The 20,585-nt window shown below is 38.9% G+C and overlaps 1 protein-coding gene across 1 annotated transcript in view; it reads right to left on the bottom strand.

Annotated features, from left to right (window-relative positions):
- antxr2b (ANTXR cell adhesion molecule 2b) overlaps nucleotides 1–20,585 on the bottom strand; it is a 32,447-nt gene that overhangs the window by 4,361 nt on the left and 7,501 nt on the right. The window contains exons 4-16 of the mRNA XM_060908858.1: nucleotides 19,792–19,873; nucleotides 18,222–18,326; nucleotides 16,196–16,264; nucleotides 11,299–11,379; nucleotides 11,041–11,101; nucleotides 10,857–10,955; nucleotides 9,260–9,329; nucleotides 5,432–5,510; nucleotides 4,332–4,427; nucleotides 4,178–4,234; nucleotides 3,265–3,357; nucleotides 2,789–2,965; nucleotides 1,357–1,437 (exon numbers count right to left, since the gene is read on the bottom strand). Of these exons, the coding sequence (XP_060764841.1) occupies nucleotides 1,357–1,437; nucleotides 2,789–2,965; nucleotides 3,265–3,357; nucleotides 4,178–4,234; nucleotides 4,332–4,427; nucleotides 5,432–5,510; nucleotides 9,260–9,329; nucleotides 10,857–10,955; nucleotides 11,041–11,101; nucleotides 11,299–11,379; nucleotides 16,196–16,264; nucleotides 18,222–18,326; nucleotides 19,792–19,873 (1,150 nt within the window). The remainder of the gene's footprint in view (nucleotides 1–1,356; nucleotides 1,438–2,788; nucleotides 2,966–3,264; nucleotides 3,358–4,177; nucleotides 4,235–4,331; nucleotides 4,428–5,431; nucleotides 5,511–9,259; nucleotides 9,330–10,856; nucleotides 10,956–11,040; nucleotides 11,102–11,298; nucleotides 11,380–16,195; nucleotides 16,265–18,221; nucleotides 18,327–19,791; nucleotides 19,874–20,585) is intronic.

The raw sequence follows: 20,585 nt of genomic DNA, 5'->3' as shown, positions 1-20,585 counted from the left end.
TGCTCTCCCATACCTGGAGTGCCATCTTGCAAGGGATGAACTGACAGTAGAAGCCGTGACCGACCTGTCAATCCAGACAGGAAGGCCACGCCTTCGGAAACATCAGCTGATTAAAGATGCGTCACCAATAACATCCGGTGACACTCTGAGGAAGACGACAGTCGTACGTCGAAACATGTCAGGTAAACAAACCTAAAAACTAGATGTCTGATAAAAAAGAAAAAAAACTAACTATATTTAATATATGACATAATGAACATAATTGAAAGACAGTGAACATGTCTCTTTAGCAGGGAATCGGCCGTCAGACATTCTGTCGCATGTCCCAGACCCGGTGAAATGTAACTGAATTGTCTTGGCCAGGCCTAAGGGTCCCATCTGCATCTCATCATTGCTGAGGAGTGTGCTCCCATCACCCAATCTAGCATCCAGCCAGAGCAGGTCATGATATATTCTTTTACCATATTAACATGCCATTGTGTGTCATGCCTGATGTAAAGACTCTCGTCTCTGCGAGCCTACCACACAGATTTAATACTTGTCATTTTTAGGGCATACCTAACAACATGTTTTCTTTCTCTCTCTCTCTTCCCCCCCCCCCCAATCTGTCCCTCTGAGTTACATGTTGATCCTGGGATTGAGATGCTGGCCTCTTCTGCCCCTCGGACCTGCTTGATCCATCCTGGTGCCCTGTGTCTGGTCGGAGTTTTATCGCACCGCTCCTGTGAAGGACGGCCCCATGAGGACAGTTGAGGGTTATACCTGTTAAAACTGTTAATATTATAGTCAGGCTGTCTGTTGTTGCCCAAATGAGGATGGGTTCCCTTTTGAGTCTAGTTCCTCTCGAGGTTTCTTCCTCATGTCGTCTGAGGGAGTTTTTCCTTGCCACCGTCGCCACAGGCTTGCTCATTGGGGATAGATTAGGGATAAAATTAGCTCATGTTTTAAGTCGTTCAAATTCTGTAAAGCTGCTTTGCGACAATGTTTATTGTTAAAAGCGCTGTACAAATAAACTTGATTGATTGATTGATTGATTGATGAGGTCAGAGGTCACCAGCCACACTGAGCTGGACCATGCAACAGAGTCTCCTCACTGATGTTTATGTGTCTAGGAACATCCAGTTTACTGACCCACTAGCCAGACTTCATTTTAATGAGCTCCACCCAACCTTCCTTTCATTTCTCCTTCCTGTGATCCCAGCAGCTCCGGGAGAGAAATGGAGAGAAATCTGCTTCAATAGCTGCACTGTCAGTTGAGCTGTGATCTCACTGCTGCTTTAAGTTCAATTAGTTCTGCTGTTGATCACGCCACAGGCTTCGGATGTTTCACTTCAAAAAGACCGAACAGAAACTCACCTTGTCATGCGCTGTTGGTCTCATGACAGCGACGCGGTCGTACTGTCGCCGTAGCAAAGCTGCCAGAGCGTCGAAACGGCCCTGAACATGCAAACAGAAACACGATGTTACAGTACAGACAGTGTATATTCACAATCACGTCACGGTGAAGTCACACCGCTGGTGAATAAACACTGAAGGTCACTAAAGTGTTATTAGAACAACACAGATGGGCCATTCTCAGAAAATGTGACGTTCAGTTTTAAGCATGAAGGTTTTTTTCCCCCTCTAAAATCATTAATCCTGGCCCTCTAGTATACATTTATTTTAAGAAAGAATTTAACAGAGCAGTAAAAAAAAAAAAAAATTGAGACAACTTGTCTGCATTTGCAAAAATTTTACTGAGCCCAAATATACCAAAATGTCATTACCACCATGTGTCAAAATGAGAATTGGTGAAATATGAATGAAAAATAATTCCTTTGTTTTTAATTTTTTTCACTTTTCTTTCTGAAATAGTACCTCTATACCTTCACTTTTTATTGTAGAAAATATCATGATCTTTGCTTCAACGTTTTTTTGGTGTACAGCCTAAAATACATGCGCAAGAATTTGTACTTTCTTGATGTCTTTACCGTTACCCAAAAAGTAAAATCATGCTGTAACTCAGGGCTTTGACAATAGAGGGCGGTGCAGTTACATGAGGAAGGACCAGGATGTTGAGTAGCCATTTTGAAAAAAAAAAAAAAAAAAAAAAATCACTGGTGCATGAATGTTGGAATCCAGGATACTGATCAGGTAAATATGAAAATTTCAAGATGTTAGGGAAATTAATTGTCTTTGCCGTTACCCCCAAATGATAAAGATAATGACGCTGCATGTTGAAAAAGTTTAGTTAGCCAAATAGCAAGTGAGGATGGGATCATAAATGCATAATTTATCTTTTTTTTCTACACTCGGTGACCCAAAAATGCCATGTCTTTCCCGTTACCCAGTGTTGTCTTTACCGTTACTCTATAGGATAACAGTAAAGACATTATGGGTAACGGTAAAGACAACAACTGGGCATTATTCTTTTCACAAGAATGATCTCTCTTGCTTTGTGAATTCATGAAATATGCTTTTTTTTGTCTATTAAATATATTTACAAGGATTGCAACTAAAATTAGTGTATACAAATTTTTTTTTTAAATGTCACATTTTCTGAGAATGGCCTAGATGAAGGATGTCTTACTAGTTATTATTTAATGTTCATAGACGTACCCATACGCATATAATGTTCCGAAAACCAACACTGCTGTGGTATAAGGAGAATAAAACACTTTTCATGGAACTTCATGACTTTCGGCCTGATTATTTTCCTTTAATAGCACAACACTGAGTGTTTTCATTCCTTTCTGGTTCTCTGAGAACCTCACAGCATGGATGGAGTGATCAAGGTGTTCTGACTCACCTTAATCGGGGTGTACCATTTAGATGGAGGTGGAGGAGGATGTGGAGGTGGTGGTCTGCGAGGAGGTTTTACAACAGATTCCTCCAGTTCCTCCTCCTCAGGCATTGTGACCACAGCGTTTTTGGCTTTCTCCAGTCGCGCTCCTTCCTCAGTGGAACCTTTTCCTCCCCAGCGAACCTGTCACGAGAGTGGAAGTGTTTAGTCTGTGCTCACGCCAGGATTTTCCAGCGCTCCAGCCACAGCTCATGACTCGGAGCAGTACAGTCTGAGACCAGAGTGAAAATCTGAGGTTCTGGGTTTTTTTTTCCATTTAAAATGGGAAATTATGGACATGGACCATGAAGTGTTTGTATACTTCTTAATTTAAGTGACATTCAAGTCAAAAGTCACATGATCTTCAAAAAGCATCTGGAGAATCTGGATATGTTCTTAAATAATTTATGAACCACAAAAGTTAGAAATGTTGGCGTTTTTACCTCCATGCGTTTGATCCCACCGACTCCTCGGCCTCCGTAGTACGACGCATCCACAGTGGGCCATTTCTTCTTCTGTAGGGGGTCTTCCTCCTCCTCCACACACACACACAATTTTTTTTAAAGTGTGCAGTATAACACAAACAGTGCTGTTTTGAAAAGCTCTAGAGAGATCATAAAGACTGATCTCTAGCAGCTACATAATGATTTCTGAACTTCGGTTGAATTCAGGACTCTGATTGGTCACAAGTTGTTGATTTTAACTGAATTAATTAAGACGTTATGGTTGCTATAGTAACAGCTAATTCGCAGGGACTTGTATAGCGAATGCTCCACATAAACAGATTCAAAAGTGTGTGTTATACTTGATATGGTGAAGTTTTCTGTTTTCTGTAAGGAGTCTCCAGTGTCAGCTGGAACCAAGTTTTCCAACATTTTCAGGACAGGAGTTTACGCTTTTTGGAGTTTCTTGGTAACATTACAAGCTGGTTTTGTTTGTTTTTTTGGTCTTATTGACTTTAAAAGAGAGACTGATGAGGGAAAGACTGTTTATAGCTGCTATAACATCAGTGACAACAGGAACTGACTTTCAGAGAACATGAAATGGTTAAAAATGACGTCGTCAGATACAGGAGATATCTTCGTTCATACGGTTAAACGGTCACATGATGCCTTCGTACTGAAGATGTTGGATTTTTTTTTCATGCACTGAATACAGTGTTTGTAACTCTTAAGAAGCGCTCTGATTTTATACTTGCTAAAACTGATGCTGTGATACCAGCGCCATCTAGAGGTCGTCCACTCCAAAATATGAACGTGACCATCGTTTTCTTGTCGTACAGAATCTATTTTGACATATTTATAAGTTGGACAGAAGAATATACAGGAGTCTGAATATCCAGGTTTGGGTACTTACGATGAGCGGAGGAGGTGGAGGAGGAGGAGGTCGAGAGGGCGGAGGATCTTTAATGACCTGTCAGATTGACAAAGCAGAGTCGTAATTATAAAACGCTTGGCTGCTGCTGTTATTGTCATTGAGAGAGTCAAGGAAGTTTGACTGCGTTTCTCACCACGGTGCAGCAAAGCGGCCAGAACCACCACAGCAGAACCAGAGCCACGAGCAGCAGCAGAACCAGGAGAACCACAGCCACCACTATGCCACTGGACTGCCATAACGTATACACACGCGCACACACAGAGAGCACACGTTTCAGATATTTCACAGAGTGATTCTCATTCTTTTGTGACTGTTGTCACAGGATGTATCTGCTGATGTAGAATTATTGGCACCATTCAAGTAGAATAAACTACAGTACAGGGGGAAAAATGAAATTACTGCTTACAGACTCCTTACAGGCCAAACTTTTTGTTTAGCATTATACTAATCTATTTTTATATATTTTGACATTTAACTTAGCTTACGAACACTCGCTTGATAATGGTGTCCGAGTGGCACCGAAACGTCGCACTCTTTTTTTTTTCCTTTTTCTCTTCCCCTTAATTTTTCTAAACCTTCACTTTATAAAATTTTTTGCACCAAGTATTTCAAGCAAGGGTGTCAATACTTTTGAAATCAACGTTTTATAACTTGTGCTCTAAAAAAAAAAAGGTTTTTGCCTAATTAGGCAGTTTTGCACATTTTCATCAATTCTCAAGTCATGATTTTTGCTATAGCATATTATAATCAATGATGCACAATTATTGGCACCCCTTTCAAGTACTGTAGAATAAATGGATATTTAATGTTTTTTTATCTTTTTTTTTGTTTTTTAGTGTCTTACACACATTTCACACATCTTCAGTGCTAATTATATTCATAAATATGCTATGTATTTCATATACTAATTCTCATCCATTTGCCTTTTGCTCCAGAATTATTGGCACCCTATTCAAGTCGACTAAATTACAAGAAGCGAATTGGTGCCAATATTTTTGAAACCAGCAAGGAAAAGTTTTATGTTTGACTAAATATTGAGCTCAAATTAAACTATACAGCATCCCCATATACATATGACTATGATGTGATGAGAAACGGATACAGGAGTACAGATGGTTTAATAACGGGACTGTACTGTACAAAGTGGAGGAAAAGTGTGATTAGTAACACACTGAAAACGTGCAGGAGAGATTAAATAATCTGTAATGACATGGTACTGTGTGTTATACTCACACACGTGGTGGCGTGGATCGTGATCGGACTTGAAATGAAGGAGTGGCCGTGATTAAAGCTAATCAGCACTTCGACTGAGCTGTGGAGAGAGAAACAGCCCGGAATCAGACGTCTCCCTGCTGAAGATCAGACACGGATTCTCGTACAAAATCCTGTCACATGATTTCTTACACACACTAATGCCACAATCAGTTTTGTTAACAACTTTCACATTTTATTTCAGAGACTTTCTCAGGACAACTGTATAAACAGGAGTTGGCAAATACTTGAGTAATTGTACTCCGTTACTAGACTTATTTTGGTGTAATATATACACACACACCGGCCACTTTATTAGTAACACCCATCCATCCACCTGCAGCTGTTTTCTGCAGGTCTCTAATCAGCCGATCCCTCGACAGCAGCACGATGCATCAAATCACGCAGATACAAATCAAGAGCTTCAGTTAATGTTCACAATGTTCAAACATCAGAATGGGAAAAACTGTGATCTCAATTTTTGTGTGACTTTCTGTCACTGTGGTATGGGTGTTGGTTTGAGCCAGATGGAGCGTGAAGGTTTGAGTATTTCAGAAACTGCTGATCTCCTGGGGTTTTCACACACAACAGTCTCTAGAGTTTACACAGAATGGTGCAGAAAACAAAAAACACTGAGTGAGTGAGCGACAGTTCTGTGGGTGGAAACAGGGCCGTAGCCAGCATTTTAAAATAACCGAGGTCTGTGATGCACGCAATTTTCGACATATTTAAATGAGAGGGGTGAATTACACGTCACACAAGAGATCTATTCCTGAAATTACTTTTAATGGTGTTTGAACTGAATATCATCAGTTTTGAAAACAAAAAAAAATCATGTATGTGGCAAGAGTAAGAATAATTTAAGCTTGTTTAATGGTTTGATCTGGCCCAAGCAATGAGGACAAAACTGTGCTGCTTTGAAAATGTAAATGTAACAGCTTCATGAAAGTGCGCTGATGGTTACCATGAAAAAAAAGTGTCTACTGCACTGTGTTCCTCCCCTGAGTCGCGCGCTCATTCGGTTTTGTGTTCTTGGTCTCAGAGCCACACGAAACAGACACAGAAGACAGAATCAACGTTTAACATAATTAACAATGCACTTTTTAGGGAGACATTTTAATGTTATTCTTTATTTTTTATCCAGGTGAATATTTAGCGTACAAATGTATTTTCAGCTCTTAAAAATGATGGCAGTCCGGACCTCGGTGGCCTCATAGCTGGCTACGGCCATGGGTGGAAACAAACGTCTTGTTGATAAGAGAGGGTCAGAAGGAAATGGACAGATTGAGCTGTTCAAGCTGCCGGGAAGGATACAGTAACTCATGTAATCACTCTTTACATCCATGGTGAGCACAAAAAGCATCTCAGCAACAGCAGAACATTGGGTTCCACTCCTGCAGCCAAGAGCAGGAATCTTAGAATCAAGAACACATTCCTATTAAAGTGGCCAGTGACTTGAATATTATTGAAATTGAACATGTGAATACTCTTATTTAATTACATTCCCAAGAAAAAAACCTTTATACTCCTTACGCTTTTATTTAGACCTCCAGACACGACACTTCAATCAAATAAGCATCCAATCATTTCAGATCAGCTTCAGGTGAACTCGAGTCAATTTATTTGTACAGCGCTTTTAACAATGACATTGTCACGAAGCAGCTTTACAGAAAAATATAGATTTTAAACACAAATTAATAAATGTATGCCTAATGAGCAAGCCTGAGGTGACGGTGGTGAGGGAAAACTTACAGAGATGACATGAGGTTTATTAATGTAAGAAAAAAAAAAAGATAAATTATTCCAATTCACCCCGTGTTACACCATGTCGTTAGCACTATAGCGATCCTTTGCTAGCATTAACTGTTTATTTTTAAAGGAAATAAGTTAGCCTGTTTCCCTTGCTAATGCCACCTGAGCTCTGTTTGTGCATTGATGGATTTGGACAAATCAGGGATTATTAAATGCTGATGATGTGGAAAATAATAAATTGAAACTGATGTAAATCAAGATTCCTGATCCTGAAATCCCTCATGTGCCCAATTATCACTAATGTGAGCTAGTTTATTAGCAGTTAGCTAACTATTCAGCAAGCAAAGTGTGTGAGCAAAGGACGGCGTATTCTGGAGAGCAGGAGGGCATACCGGTATAGGGCTTTGTTGTAATTTGCATATAATGCATATTCATAGATAATTTTTTAATGAGGTAATTAGGGTGAAGGTGTGGGGTTTTTTATTTTTATTTTTTTTTCTGAAGAGGAATAAATAATTATTCTCGTCTCAGTGGTTTATTACAAAAATATTGTTCTGGGGAACTTTAGATCATTTCATTTTCCATATCTGGGACATTTACTGAACATGAGTAATAGACAGCTGTTTATCTTTATCCTCTAAAATATGGCCACAGATAGCGATGAAGTAAAGGAGCTTTTTTTTAGCAACACTTTATTAAATATACTGCATTTATAGCACTGTGGTGTTGAATAAACAGATTATAAAAGGGTCAGTTTGCTAGAAAGGGAATCAACAGCACTGGCACAAACTGTTACTCACTCAGGATATTATTATTATTATTATTATTATTATTATCCTAATGTTGTTAGGATGCTATTTCACCCTCAGTTTTCAACTAATCATCACCAAATTTCACATGAAGAATCCCTCTGGGCTGAATCACCTTGCTGTGACTTTTGGTGCTGATCCGGATCACTGATCTGGAATGATCCATGAAAAACGGGATTTTTTTTTATTACTTATAACTCTGTCAATTTTCATGACTGAAAAAAAATCAGTTTTTTTTTTTTAAATTCAGGGCAGCAGGTGGCAACTTTCTCACTAAGCATCATTCTCTCTCTTACTTTTCCGGCTCTATAGGGTACGGTGACCAGATGTCCCGGTTTGTAAGAGCTAGTGCAAATTACTGTGACTTTAATCATCATTTGTATCTAGGTTTTATCCTCTCCACATTCACTGGATATGAGCAATCACGCCCTGATTGGCTCCTCTACTACTAGGATATCAGCTCATATACTGTGAGTAGAGAAAAACAAAATGGCTGAGCGTGTTACTGAACCAACTGAGGACGAAATAAAAACTCTACTTGAAAAGATAAAACCCCAAAAATACAAAAAAAAAGCAACAAAATATGGAATAAAAATATTTGATGCTAAAAACATATCTTTTTTTATTTTTCAAGAATTATTATTATTATTATTATTATTACATTTTTCACAAATTGCTCCTGTCATTTTGCCGGTTTGTTTACTTTCTAAGTGGAAATGATTTTGTTGGATGTTTTGTATAAAATTTTTATTTATTGAATTTGCAAAAAATAAAAATTGCTCCGTTTCTCAAAATCCAGTGAATGTGGAGAGAATAAAACAGTTATTCCACTCAATCTCGTCGTACACGGATTATATCAAAATATCAGCTTATGTACGAATCGATCTCATGGAATAACTGTTAAATATGGTATTTATGGAAGGAGTCTCCAGTGTAGCTGTAACTTTAGGTCTTTGGTGGAAAAAAAGAGAAAGAAGTCTAAAAGTTGACCTCAGGCATCATGCCACGGTAAACTGAAAATCACTCACACACACACACACACACACACACACACACACACACACACACACACACACGCGCGTGCACGCTGTTTATGGGTGCAGTCTGTCCTTATCAGTGCTCTCATGGCTGCACACTGAAACCCAAACAGAGCACAGAGGATTTTATCTCCCCCTCCACCCCATGTGAATGCCAGCTCTGTACAGCTGCTGTTTGCTAAAACAGGAGCAGGAAGAAGAATGTTACTCACTGTCCAACTTCGGTCAACAGTGGAGCCGGACACAGCACATAAGTGTCCTTCACAACGCTCGGCTTTTCATCTAAAGAGGAAAAGACATCAGCGTGAGATCACTGCAACCAGCGGCTGAAATTTAATAATGTGACGCTGTTAGGTCTCTCAAACAAAGACACGATTCACAGAAAACAGGGCAGAGTTTCCCAAAATAGTACAGATTAGCATAAAGGGGTAAAATGAATTAAAATGAGACTCAAGCAACTTAATCTCTACCGTGTGTGTGTGTGTGTGTGTGTGTGTGTGTGTGTGTATATACAGTTCTGTGCAAAAGTCTGAGGCACGTATAAAGAAATGCTGCTGACCAAAAAAGGCTTAAAAATAATGAAATTAAACGTTAACATTAAAAAAAAATACTATAAACAGTAATCAATAAGCCATAATACATGAAACAAAGTCAATTTTTGGTGTGAGACGACCCTTTGCTGTTAAAAAAACCAACCAAACAAAAAACCTCTCCCTCACATCTCTCCACACATTATTTATTGTTCCTGCTGCACTGCGTCCCGTAGGCACTGTAATGTTATGTTGTGTTGTGCCCTGTGTAGTGAGCGTCAGCAGTGAATCAGAGGCCTAAACAAATCGCAAATTATTCCTGTTTTAATCTGAAACTATACAGTTATAAGAAAATATTTATGGTTTACTTTTTCCAACAGAATATAAAAGTTACAAGGTGTGTGTGTGTGTGTGTGTGTGTGTGTATTTTTTTTTTATTTTATATTGTATAATAAAATATTAAATTTAGAACAAAGATATTCATTACATAAAATTTACATACATGATATAAATTTAAAAGATTCTTTAAAAATATATTTTAAAAAAAGGTAGTAAATAATTCACAATATCTTCATGTGAAATTCTGGAAAAGTCAAATTTATTTGTTTAAAATAGCCAGTGATGTTTATTCGTGAATTTTTCTTTATGAGAAAATGGAAGTGTCAACATATTATTATTATTATTATTATTATTATTATTATTCATCTCATATTATTATTATTATTATTATTATGAAACTTATTATTATTCATCTCATATTATTATGAAACTTATTTTTACATTTTTATTATGTATTATTATTATTTAGATTTATTTTTTAAAATGAAGGAAAAGCGTGACTTTTTTTTTGCATTTTGATGCAAACTTGTGCAGATGAAAATCAGAGATCATACACCTGAGGACTGATGATTTCTCCGATCCTTATTACCATAAAACAAGCTGCATATTTAACCAATTTATTTACGACATCATAAGTGACCTTTATTATACTGTAAGCTGCGGGGGAGACATACAGTTTACAAAGATGAAAAATTCCTCGAAACATTTTCACCGTCAATATTAACACTACAAACTCCTCTTTTCTACATGATGGCTCTGTGTGTCACTGAACACAACTTCCTGTTAAGGATTAAACGACCTAAAATTATCATTAAACCATATTAATGACGTGTCGTTTTCCTAAACCCCGCCCTCTTCTACAGGATTTATTAATGTATTTATTTTCTAATCTTTCATTTCTAATGTGTGTGTGTGTGTGTGTGTGTGTGTAACATCTTACTGTAGGCTTCCTGTTGATTCACAGACAGTGTACAGACCACGCCCTCTGAGCTCCGCCCCTGAGTAAAGCCCCTCCCTCTTAGAACAATGTTATAGGATTCTGAAACAGAACGTTCCATTTCAGTTTCAATCATCAACATTGAATTTATTTATTTTTTTAAATTCCAGAACTTTCCACAATGTACCATTCACACAAACACTGGAAGGCTCGACGTTAAAGATCTCTACGCAGGACTTCTGTAAAATCTGGAAATAAGAAGTCATATTCAGACAGCAACCGAGGAACGGGATATGAGATGCTGATAATATTATATTGAAACTCCAGATATTTTCTTGATGATTTTTTTGCAAACACGAATATCATGCAACAAATCGCAATACAATATTTGCTCCGTATCACTCAGCCTTTATGGGTTTTACTGTAAAAAAAAAAAGTTTCTTACAGAATTCACAATCGACTTGAGCGCCTGGAATCCATCCAGAACAGGAAACACCTGATCTCTGCTGTCTGCAATATTAACCAGCTGGAGAGAAAATATCATCATCAACTCTCACCATACACACACACACACACACACACACACACACACACACACACACACACACACACAGAGACAGAGAGAGAGTCAGTCACCTCCTCCACAAACAGCACTGCTGCCTCGAGCCGAGTCTTAAATCGATCTTAATGATGTGACATCCGGAGAGTTTTCAGCTCCCACTGATGCACAGCAATCAGGAAATGCACGGCTGCTGCAATCCAATTACAGCCTCAGATCAAATTTCACTCCGGCCAAATGTTTATCCAGTGTACAGTTGAGTGCTAAAGTTTGTACACCCTTTGGGAGAACATAATGGACACAAAGAACTGGATTTAACTTCCACCAACAGGCCTTTTAGTGTGTTCAGTTTTCATAGAAGTTTCTATATCATCAAACAAAAATGGTCAAATAATTAGGGGAGAGCGGGGAGACTTAGGATGAGTTTTCAGCTTTTGTAGATTGTGTGAAATTCTTTGCAGGTCGCGTCACATTCATATTGTATTAGGAGAGTATTTATTCTACTCTCTTACCACAACAATATTTCTCAGCTCATCACGTATACTGAAGAAAAGCAGAAAGAAAGCACAACTTTATTCATCACACACTTGTGAAATTTCCTCTCTGCATTTATCCCATCTGAAGCAGTGAACACACACATGCACACACCCAGAGCAGTGGGCAGCCATGCTAACAGCACCCAGGGAGCAGTTGGGAGTTAGGGGCCTCGCTCAAGGGCACCTCAGCCCAAGGCCGTCCCATATTATCCTAACCTGCATGTCTTTGGACTGTGGGGGAAACCGGAGCACCCGGAGGAAACCCACGCAGACACGGGGAGAACATGCAAACTCCGCACAGAAAGGCCCTCACCGGCCACGGGGCTCGAACCCGGACCTTCTTGCTGTGAGGCGACAGCGCTAACCACTACACCACCGTGCTGCCCAGGCCTTCAGGATTCACTTTCTCTCTCATTATTTTTGCAGGGAGACATGGAACAAAAATAAAATACTACAGGTTTAATTTTAATAAATTATTATTTTTAATTTAATCTTTATTTAACCAGGAAAGACTCATTGAGATTAAAAATCTTTTTTCCAAGAGCGTCCTGGCCAAGACAGGCAGCAGCGCAGTTAACAAAGCGGAGCCAAAACGTACACCTACACACACACACACACACACACACACACACACACACTCAATAATTTACAAAATAAATTACACAGTGAAGACATAATTTAAAATTAACCAACCAAAAGTTCATTAAAAATCAATATCCCAAAAAGTCAGGCAAAGCAACTACCGTACAGCTCGATGTTTCGGTCTGCAAATTGTCTAAAATCGCATTAAATACATGTACACTACCGTTCAAAAGTTTGGGGTCACTTTGAAATGTCCTTATTTGTGAAAGAAAAGCACTGTTCTTTTCAATGAAGATCACTTTAAACTAATCAGAAATCCATTCTATACATTGCTAATGTGGTAAATGACTATTCTAGCTGCAAATGTCTGGTTTTTGGTGCAATATCTCCATAGGTGTATAGAGGCCCATTTCCAGCAACTATCACTCCAGTGTTCTAATGGTACAATGTGTTTGCTCATTGCCTCAGAAGGCTAATGGATGATTAGAAAACCCTTGTACAATCATGTTAGCACAGCTGAAAACAGTTGAGCTCTTTAGAGAAGCTATAAAACTGATCTTCCTTTGAGCAGATTGAGGTGGGGTTTACATTAGACCGTATCAGCGGATCATCAGATTAACGTTTTTAAAACGATTAGTGTGCACACAGCAACACCAATACACGATTTGCGTGCACACAGCAACGCCAATACACGGATACGCTCGGCTCCGCAGGCATCCTGCGCTCCAAATCACTCCGCCCTGAACAGCGAGTGCCCTCTGGAGGGTGCGCACTCCGGCCCTGCGCAGCTCACAGAGCGCGCGAGTGAAGTGCACAAGCAGTGATTTGGGACTGAGCCGCTGTGTGTGTGATCTCAGTGCATGTCGGGCATGCGCGTCACTTACCACTTGCAAGTGGAAGGATGGCAAGCCTAAAGACAATCATAACTACACAATGGGCAGTATTTGCATCAGTATTTGCAGTATTTTCATACTTTTATACTCTTTAATGAAAGGTGATACAAGGCGGAAGTCCGCGCCGTTTTTCAGCAGTCACGTCACATGACCAACGCCAGCGAATCAGGAAGGTGGATGTCACAGTGACGTCGTCCAATGACGACGCCAGCTAGAGCTCAGCACAGCGTATCCGCGTATTCTGAATGTTTACACAGCACCGGACCAGACACGATCTAGATTGAATACGTGGACGCTGGCGGATTCCCGTTTCCCGGCGTTTCCAGGTGTTTTAATGTAAACGGACAGTGCATCCGCGAAGGAAACGAGACAGATACGGTCTAATGTAAACTTGGCCCGAGTTTCTGGAGCATCACATTTGTGGGGTCGATTAAATGCTCAAAATGGCCAGAAAAATGTCTCGACTATATTTTCTATTCATTTTACAACTTATGGTGGGAAATAAAAGTGTGACTTTTCATGGAAAACACTAAACTGTCTGGGTGACCCCAAACTTTTGAACGGTAGTGTAATGAAACCAACTCATTAAGTGTCGGGTCAGTTTGTATTTTATTCTTAAACCCTGTCCCATATGAACTGTATGAACACACAACACTGGTACAGCGATAGAAAAACATCAGTTTACACAAAACCTGACTCGACAAAACGGTTCCATTCTCAAGAAGGAATGAAAAGATTCATCCTCATGCAGGGGCACGCCCACATTTTTAACGAACAATTTTAAACCATTTTATATTTGTAAACTACAAAAAAAAAAAAAAAACTAACATGATGATGTCAGTCCTGCGTACTGTGACATGTGCACCCAAAGGCACGCCCCGGGCTGCACGCGTGTTGAGCGGACTCCAGCACATGCGCCATTAACAACGCGCACCTGAACCTAATTAAGGAGCTATACATGCGCTATACCGTATGTGCACCTATATAAAGACTGTTTCGACGCACTACCGGTGCGAAGTATTACACTACATCAGTATGCATTACTGAGCCTTGTTTCCTATTTCCTGATTCTTGTGCCTGTTCCTCGTTCCTGTTTTTCACTCTGCCTTTGATATTCTGTTTGTGCCTCGCCCGACCCTTTGCCTGATTAATGTTTTGGATTTTAGCCTGCTGATCTGGATTGTTTGCCTGTGTGTTTTTTCACATTTGTATAATATCTCCATCACTTTAAATAAATATATACTTCTGCACACACATCCGCCTACCTCATATCTGACAGATGAACTGTCCCAACTCTCCTCATCTGGACATTTTGAAATAAAAAAAAATCCTTCTGAAGAATCTAAGTTTAATACATAATCAACAGTTATTCCACAAAATCGAGTCGTACATGAGCTGATAGCCGACGAGGCGCGTAGCACCGAGTTGTCTATAATCCATGTACGACGAGATTGAGTGGAATAACTGTTTTATTCTATCCACATTCACTGGATTTTGAGAAACAGAGCATTTTTATTTTTTGCAAATTTGATAAATAAAAACTTTATGCAAAACGTCCGAGAAAATCATTTCCGTAAACAAACCGGCGAAATGACAGGAGCAATTTGTAAAAATGTGATGATAATAATTCTTGAAAAATAAAAAGATGCGTGCTTAGCATCAAATACTTCTATTCTATATTTTGTTGCTTTTTAAAAAAAATTTGGGGGGACAGGTTGTTTTTGAGTCGAGTTTTTATTTCGTCCTCAGTTGGTTCAGCAACACGCTCCGCCATTTTGTTTTTCTCTACTCACGGTATATGAGCTGATAGCTGAATAGTACAGCAGCTAATCAAAGCACACAATTGCTCATATCCAGTGAATGTGGATAGAATAATACTATATCTGGTAACTCGAAGCTACTTTAATTCTTAACAAATCCCCAGTTCTCCAGCGTACGGTACATTACACCACAGAATGGAGGTAAAGTAGAAAATGAAGTTTTGTTTCATTAAATATTGAACTGCACAAACCTTACTGCAGCGTCCAGCTTCATGACTCCAAAGGAAGTCGGTTACTCTAAGGGGCAAATTCTAACTTCTGATCTAATCTCAAACCTGATTGGTTGAAATTAATTTATATACAAGCCGTCCCAGGCCTCCTCGTCCCGAGTCTCCCCGTTCTCCCCTACTGTAGTAAGCTTATGCGTGTTACTGTAGTTATATGTTCATTAAAAGATTAAAATTGTTTCAGTTTGCAAAAACAAACCTGAATGTGATTTAAAAAATAATTTGATAGCTCACTTATCCAAGCAATGTTACTTTAAAGGGAACCTTTACACCTAACTGCACATTAAACATCGAAAGTAACAATCCTACACAACTACGTCTCCAGTAAATTAATCTAAATTAGGCGAGTCAGGATTTACACGCATAAACACCATATTAATTATTTACACCAAAGTGGGTAAACGGTGAATGCTTATTTGTATTGTTTATACGGTGATTTCACTGACTGTTACTGTGAAGGCCGAGAGAACAACCGGCTAAAGAAATCAATAACCTGAGCATCATGGAATGGTACAGAGTCTCATTTTACACACACAACTGTTTACATTTAGAGGGGTTTGCTAATTTATTACATTTATTTACTTATTCAGCAAAAGAAAAAAAAGTTTGAGGAAATGTCTTCAGGCAAACTATGTTCTAAAAGATCCAATTATTTTAAATTAGGAGGGAATATTTATATCATACTTAATAATGAAATATCATCATTATGATGCATCAAGACGTACTTGTAGGACATCGAAGTCAGTCACTCCGACACAGTAAACACGGGCTCCATACTGTCTCGCCAGATCAGCCTACACACACACACACACACACACACACACACACACACACGCACACACACAGAGAGAGAGAGAGAAAGAAAAAAACAGGACTGTATTCAGAGGAAGTAACTAATGTCAAAAAGTTACATCAACATTTATATGGGATCAATCAATCAATCAATCAATCAATCAATCAATCAATCAATCAATCACTTTATTAAAGTGTCAACCTTATATCTGGCCACAAGTAGCCAACTAATTGGGGACACTAGTTATAAATAAATATGAATAAAATCTGGAATATATATCTCTAACTATAATCTTAAATATAAACGATAAATCTTAAATGTATACTATAAAACTTAGAAAGTCCTAACTGTTATTCTCGACCAAAAAACTATTTTTTTAAAGATCCTTGATTAGAATGGAATATAGATATAAAGAAAATATTAAATTAATATATACTCATCTATAATCTTAAAGGGGAACAGAGGGCAATATATAGAGTAAATATAACAATAAAACACACATTAACGAACCTTATTCAAGACTTAGAAAAGTTTTTTGTTCTAAGGTTGGAAAGTTATAGTGTTTTGAAAGTAGCTCGAGCAAACTATTTCCGCAGTTTGAACAGCCCGCCATGATATTAATTTTATCCAATCAGAATGCACGTTCATTTTCTCTGCGTAACACTCATGACGTATGTATGTGCCCAGTTGTGTTGGCTCATTGAGGTTGGGAATAGCACGTGTGAAATACCTGTTTCTGCCTCTTGCGACGATTTCGCAAGTCCACGGGTGGCGCCTATCTCATTGCAGCAAATAAATTCTGCTGGACTCGTGAGCAACTCCACGTTACATTTTCCGCACGAGCACCACGCCGTGTCACCTGCACACAGACGCTCTGCCCCACGCTCGCCATGCCCATGGTCAGCATCAGTCTCATCCTCGCCGTCATCCGAGCTTTCTTCTCTTATTTCATCACCGGAGTCGAGAGTACCTCTCCTAGGTTCAAACTGGTACCCTTCTAAGCCATAGCCTGCTTGCAGTGTGTCTTGCGGGATCTCTTCGTATGATTCGACAGAGCTGTCGCTTTCACTTGATGCGCCCGACGCCATGATTATACGCTTATCTCCTCTATTTCGGAGAGTTCCGCTAGTGCAGTGGGTAGCGCTGACGTCATGGTCTTTTAAAAATGGCGACTCTTGTGCGGTTTAGCGTGTAAAGTATTATATTTACAATTACCAAGATATTTCGTTGTTTTCTAGTATATAAATTTGATAGAATACTTAAGAATACGTTACTTTGTCACATCAGCAACTGTATATATTATATTTGGTACCCCTTTAAATATATATAATAACATCTTAATTCAATATTAAAATGAATAATATATACTCTAGGTAAAACTCATCTTCAAATCCAGATCGCAGTATTAAATTCTATATTAATAATAAATAAATAAATAAATAAATAAATAAATAAAAACCTGAAAGAGCAAGGGGTAGAAAATATGGACTAAGACAAAAATCGCATTACTGCACTGGCAGCACGTGTAGTTTATCATTTCATCCACACTGCCAGATAAACAAAGTGTCTGGCCACAGTTTAGGAAAAAAAAAGTGCTTATGTTAAAGATCAGAATTACAAAATCGTTACTAAGACACACATCTGTTTCACGTCTGTCTCACACGCCACCCTGCGCTCTTATGTAACTTTTAAATAATGCTGTAGCTACGTGCGACGTCTCAGGACTGAATGTGCGCAGATTTTGTATTAAATCTTCACTATGTGCGGAACCCGACTCTGAATACGACCCGTAAACAATAACAGGTTCCAGGGTTAGGGGTTACAGAGCATCACAAAAATAGCTTCAGCTTTCATCTCTGAGACAATTGCGTTCAAAATGTGGAACAGGAAACTGGTCTTCTGTAAATCCAGGAAATAATCCGACTCGGGTGTGGAACTGAGGTTGAGGAAATGCTCACCTGCTGCACTGCGAGCTCTTGTGGGTACACGCTCAGTTTCCCATCAGTCAGGGCGATGATGATGCTCGATGCTCTTGTGCTCTGAGCTTTCATCTGCTCTATAACCTGAAAACAATCATGAAATCACGTTTCTATATGGGTCATTCTAGAATCCGGGGTATATTTCGCATAATCTTTTGTTATTTTCCACAAAAGAAATCTTTACTGAATCAGTTTTGAACAATAATGCAAATTAATATGACAAACTTTCACCAATAGCGATGCTTGATGTACATTTTAGACCCAATTTATCCATAAAACATTAACTAAATGACTCCCCCCACATTATTGTCTGTCTTCAACTTCAATAAACAGGAAGTGATTCAGTCTCACAGTCTTTTTGGGGGGTTTATTCTATTAACTGTTATAAAATCAATTCCATAGAAAGCCTATTTTCTGTATTATGTAAAATTCCAGTCATAAAAAATAATTTTTTAAAATCAGTCTCAGTGTTCTTGTCAACTCTGTTATAAAACCAAATAAAATGCACAAAGGCTTTTAATAATACGCATGACACCTGCACCGAGTGATGTCACTTCCTCTGGCGGGAAACTTCAGAAAAGCAGTGAGGTGTGTTCTGCTTCTTCTCTCATTAATTTGAACAAAATGTTGAGGATTTTACACCAACAGGAGATTAATTATTCGTCAACTCTGTTATTGGAGCGAATCTCTTGCTCATTTTTTAAAAAACAATAATATGGGGGCGTCGTGGCTCAGGTGGCTGGGGCGCCGTGCCGTGGGTCTGGGGACCCGGGTTTGGTTCCGACCCAGGGTCATTTCCCGATCCCTCCCCGTCTCTCTCTCCCACTCATTTCCTGTCCTGTCTCTGCACTGTCCTATCCAATGGAGGTGAAAAAAAGCCCAAAAAATATCTTTAAAAAAACAAAACAATAATATGATTAAAATCCAAAAAATTCTGTTTCTATACATGCCGTGTGGTCGCTAGTTTGAGGTTAGCGTGTGGAGTTACGACACAGAATGGTGGGAAATATCTACTCTGTTATCATCAGTTCTGTTAATGGAGTGCCCAGTTTAACAATAACAGAGTTGATGATGACCAACAGAGTCAATGCTTGAAGTGTACCCGCAATTATAGAATGGGCCGTATATCTGTAACATCACATCCTGGCGTGTTTTATTGCTCTTATACCACAGCAATTCGCCAGCGATTACATTTATTTAATATTTAGAATATCGACACATTTTTACCATCAATTTGTTTTTGTTTATACTGTATTTACATTTATGGTCCAGCAGTTATAAACAGTTGTTCCTTCACCAGACACCTTTTTTTTTCTTGCTCTTTTAAAGTTAATAAGACAAAAGTTACAGCTGTACCTCTGACACTGGAGAATCCTTCCATAAATTCTACATAAATTACAGAAAACTTCATCATATGAACGAGCATACAGAAAGTTCGTCATACAAGTCCCTGTGAATGAGTTGTTGCTATAGAAACTGTAATGAATTAATCACTGAGTGCATTAATAACAAATCACATAATTTCTGACCAATCAGAATCCAGAATTACCTCTTTCAGTCCCTCGTGCATGTAGGTGTCACCAGCAGGTATGATTTTACTCAAGCGCTCCAAACCTGTGTCTATAGCAGCCCTACGAGGACAGAAGAAGCATCAAAAGATACGTAGGTTTCACTGAGGAAACACGTGTTGTGCTTCATCTTTAGAACCAGATCAAGCGTTTTAGCCCTGCGGGAGTGGAATAAACACCTGTACACACTCAGTTTCTCTTAAAAACACACTCAACGACCACAAGGCATTCAATTACACCAAGCTTCCATCCGCCAGCCTGCAGTCAGAACAAACCTCAGCACAGGAATTTAATACAAAGACTTCAAAGTGTTCCAGCCGAGTGTCACAGTTTACCTCGCTATCGACTTACAGCTTCACTTTTTCAAAAATCCTCACATTAAATCACTCGATAATTCACGAATTAAGTGTAAGAATTAAATTCCATAGTGTTCATATGGATTTGTGAACAGAATCACTTGATAGTGTTTCACTGAAACATTGCAGAAATACCAGCTTTTCTGATTTTGTTCTTTAAAAGATCTCAGCTCTGCTGTTTTAAAGCAGCAGTTTGTATTTTTTAGGCATCACTGTAAGGCGAACTGCACTAAATTTGCCAAAGAAATGCTGACTGAGAAGCCAGGGTCTTCCTTCCACAGGAAAACCTCCCCCACTTTGCTAAAACTTCAGACATTACCTGTACCGGGTGTCCTTTTAAGGAAACTAGGTGGAGCTAAACACAGGAACAGGGCTAATTTCAGGGCCAGAAAAAAAATGCAAACAGAAGCCTGAAATGA

Source organism: Neoarius graeffei, chromosome 25 (genome assembly GCF_027579695.1).
Source record: "Neoarius graeffei isolate fNeoGra1 chromosome 25, fNeoGra1.pri, whole genome shotgun sequence".
NCBI classification, from domain to species: domain Eukaryota; kingdom Metazoa; phylum Chordata; class Actinopteri; order Siluriformes; family Ariidae; genus Neoarius; species Neoarius graeffei.
The sequence above is the reverse complement of the archived record's forward strand: the minus strand, read 5'-3'. Positions and strand labels throughout refer to the sequence as shown.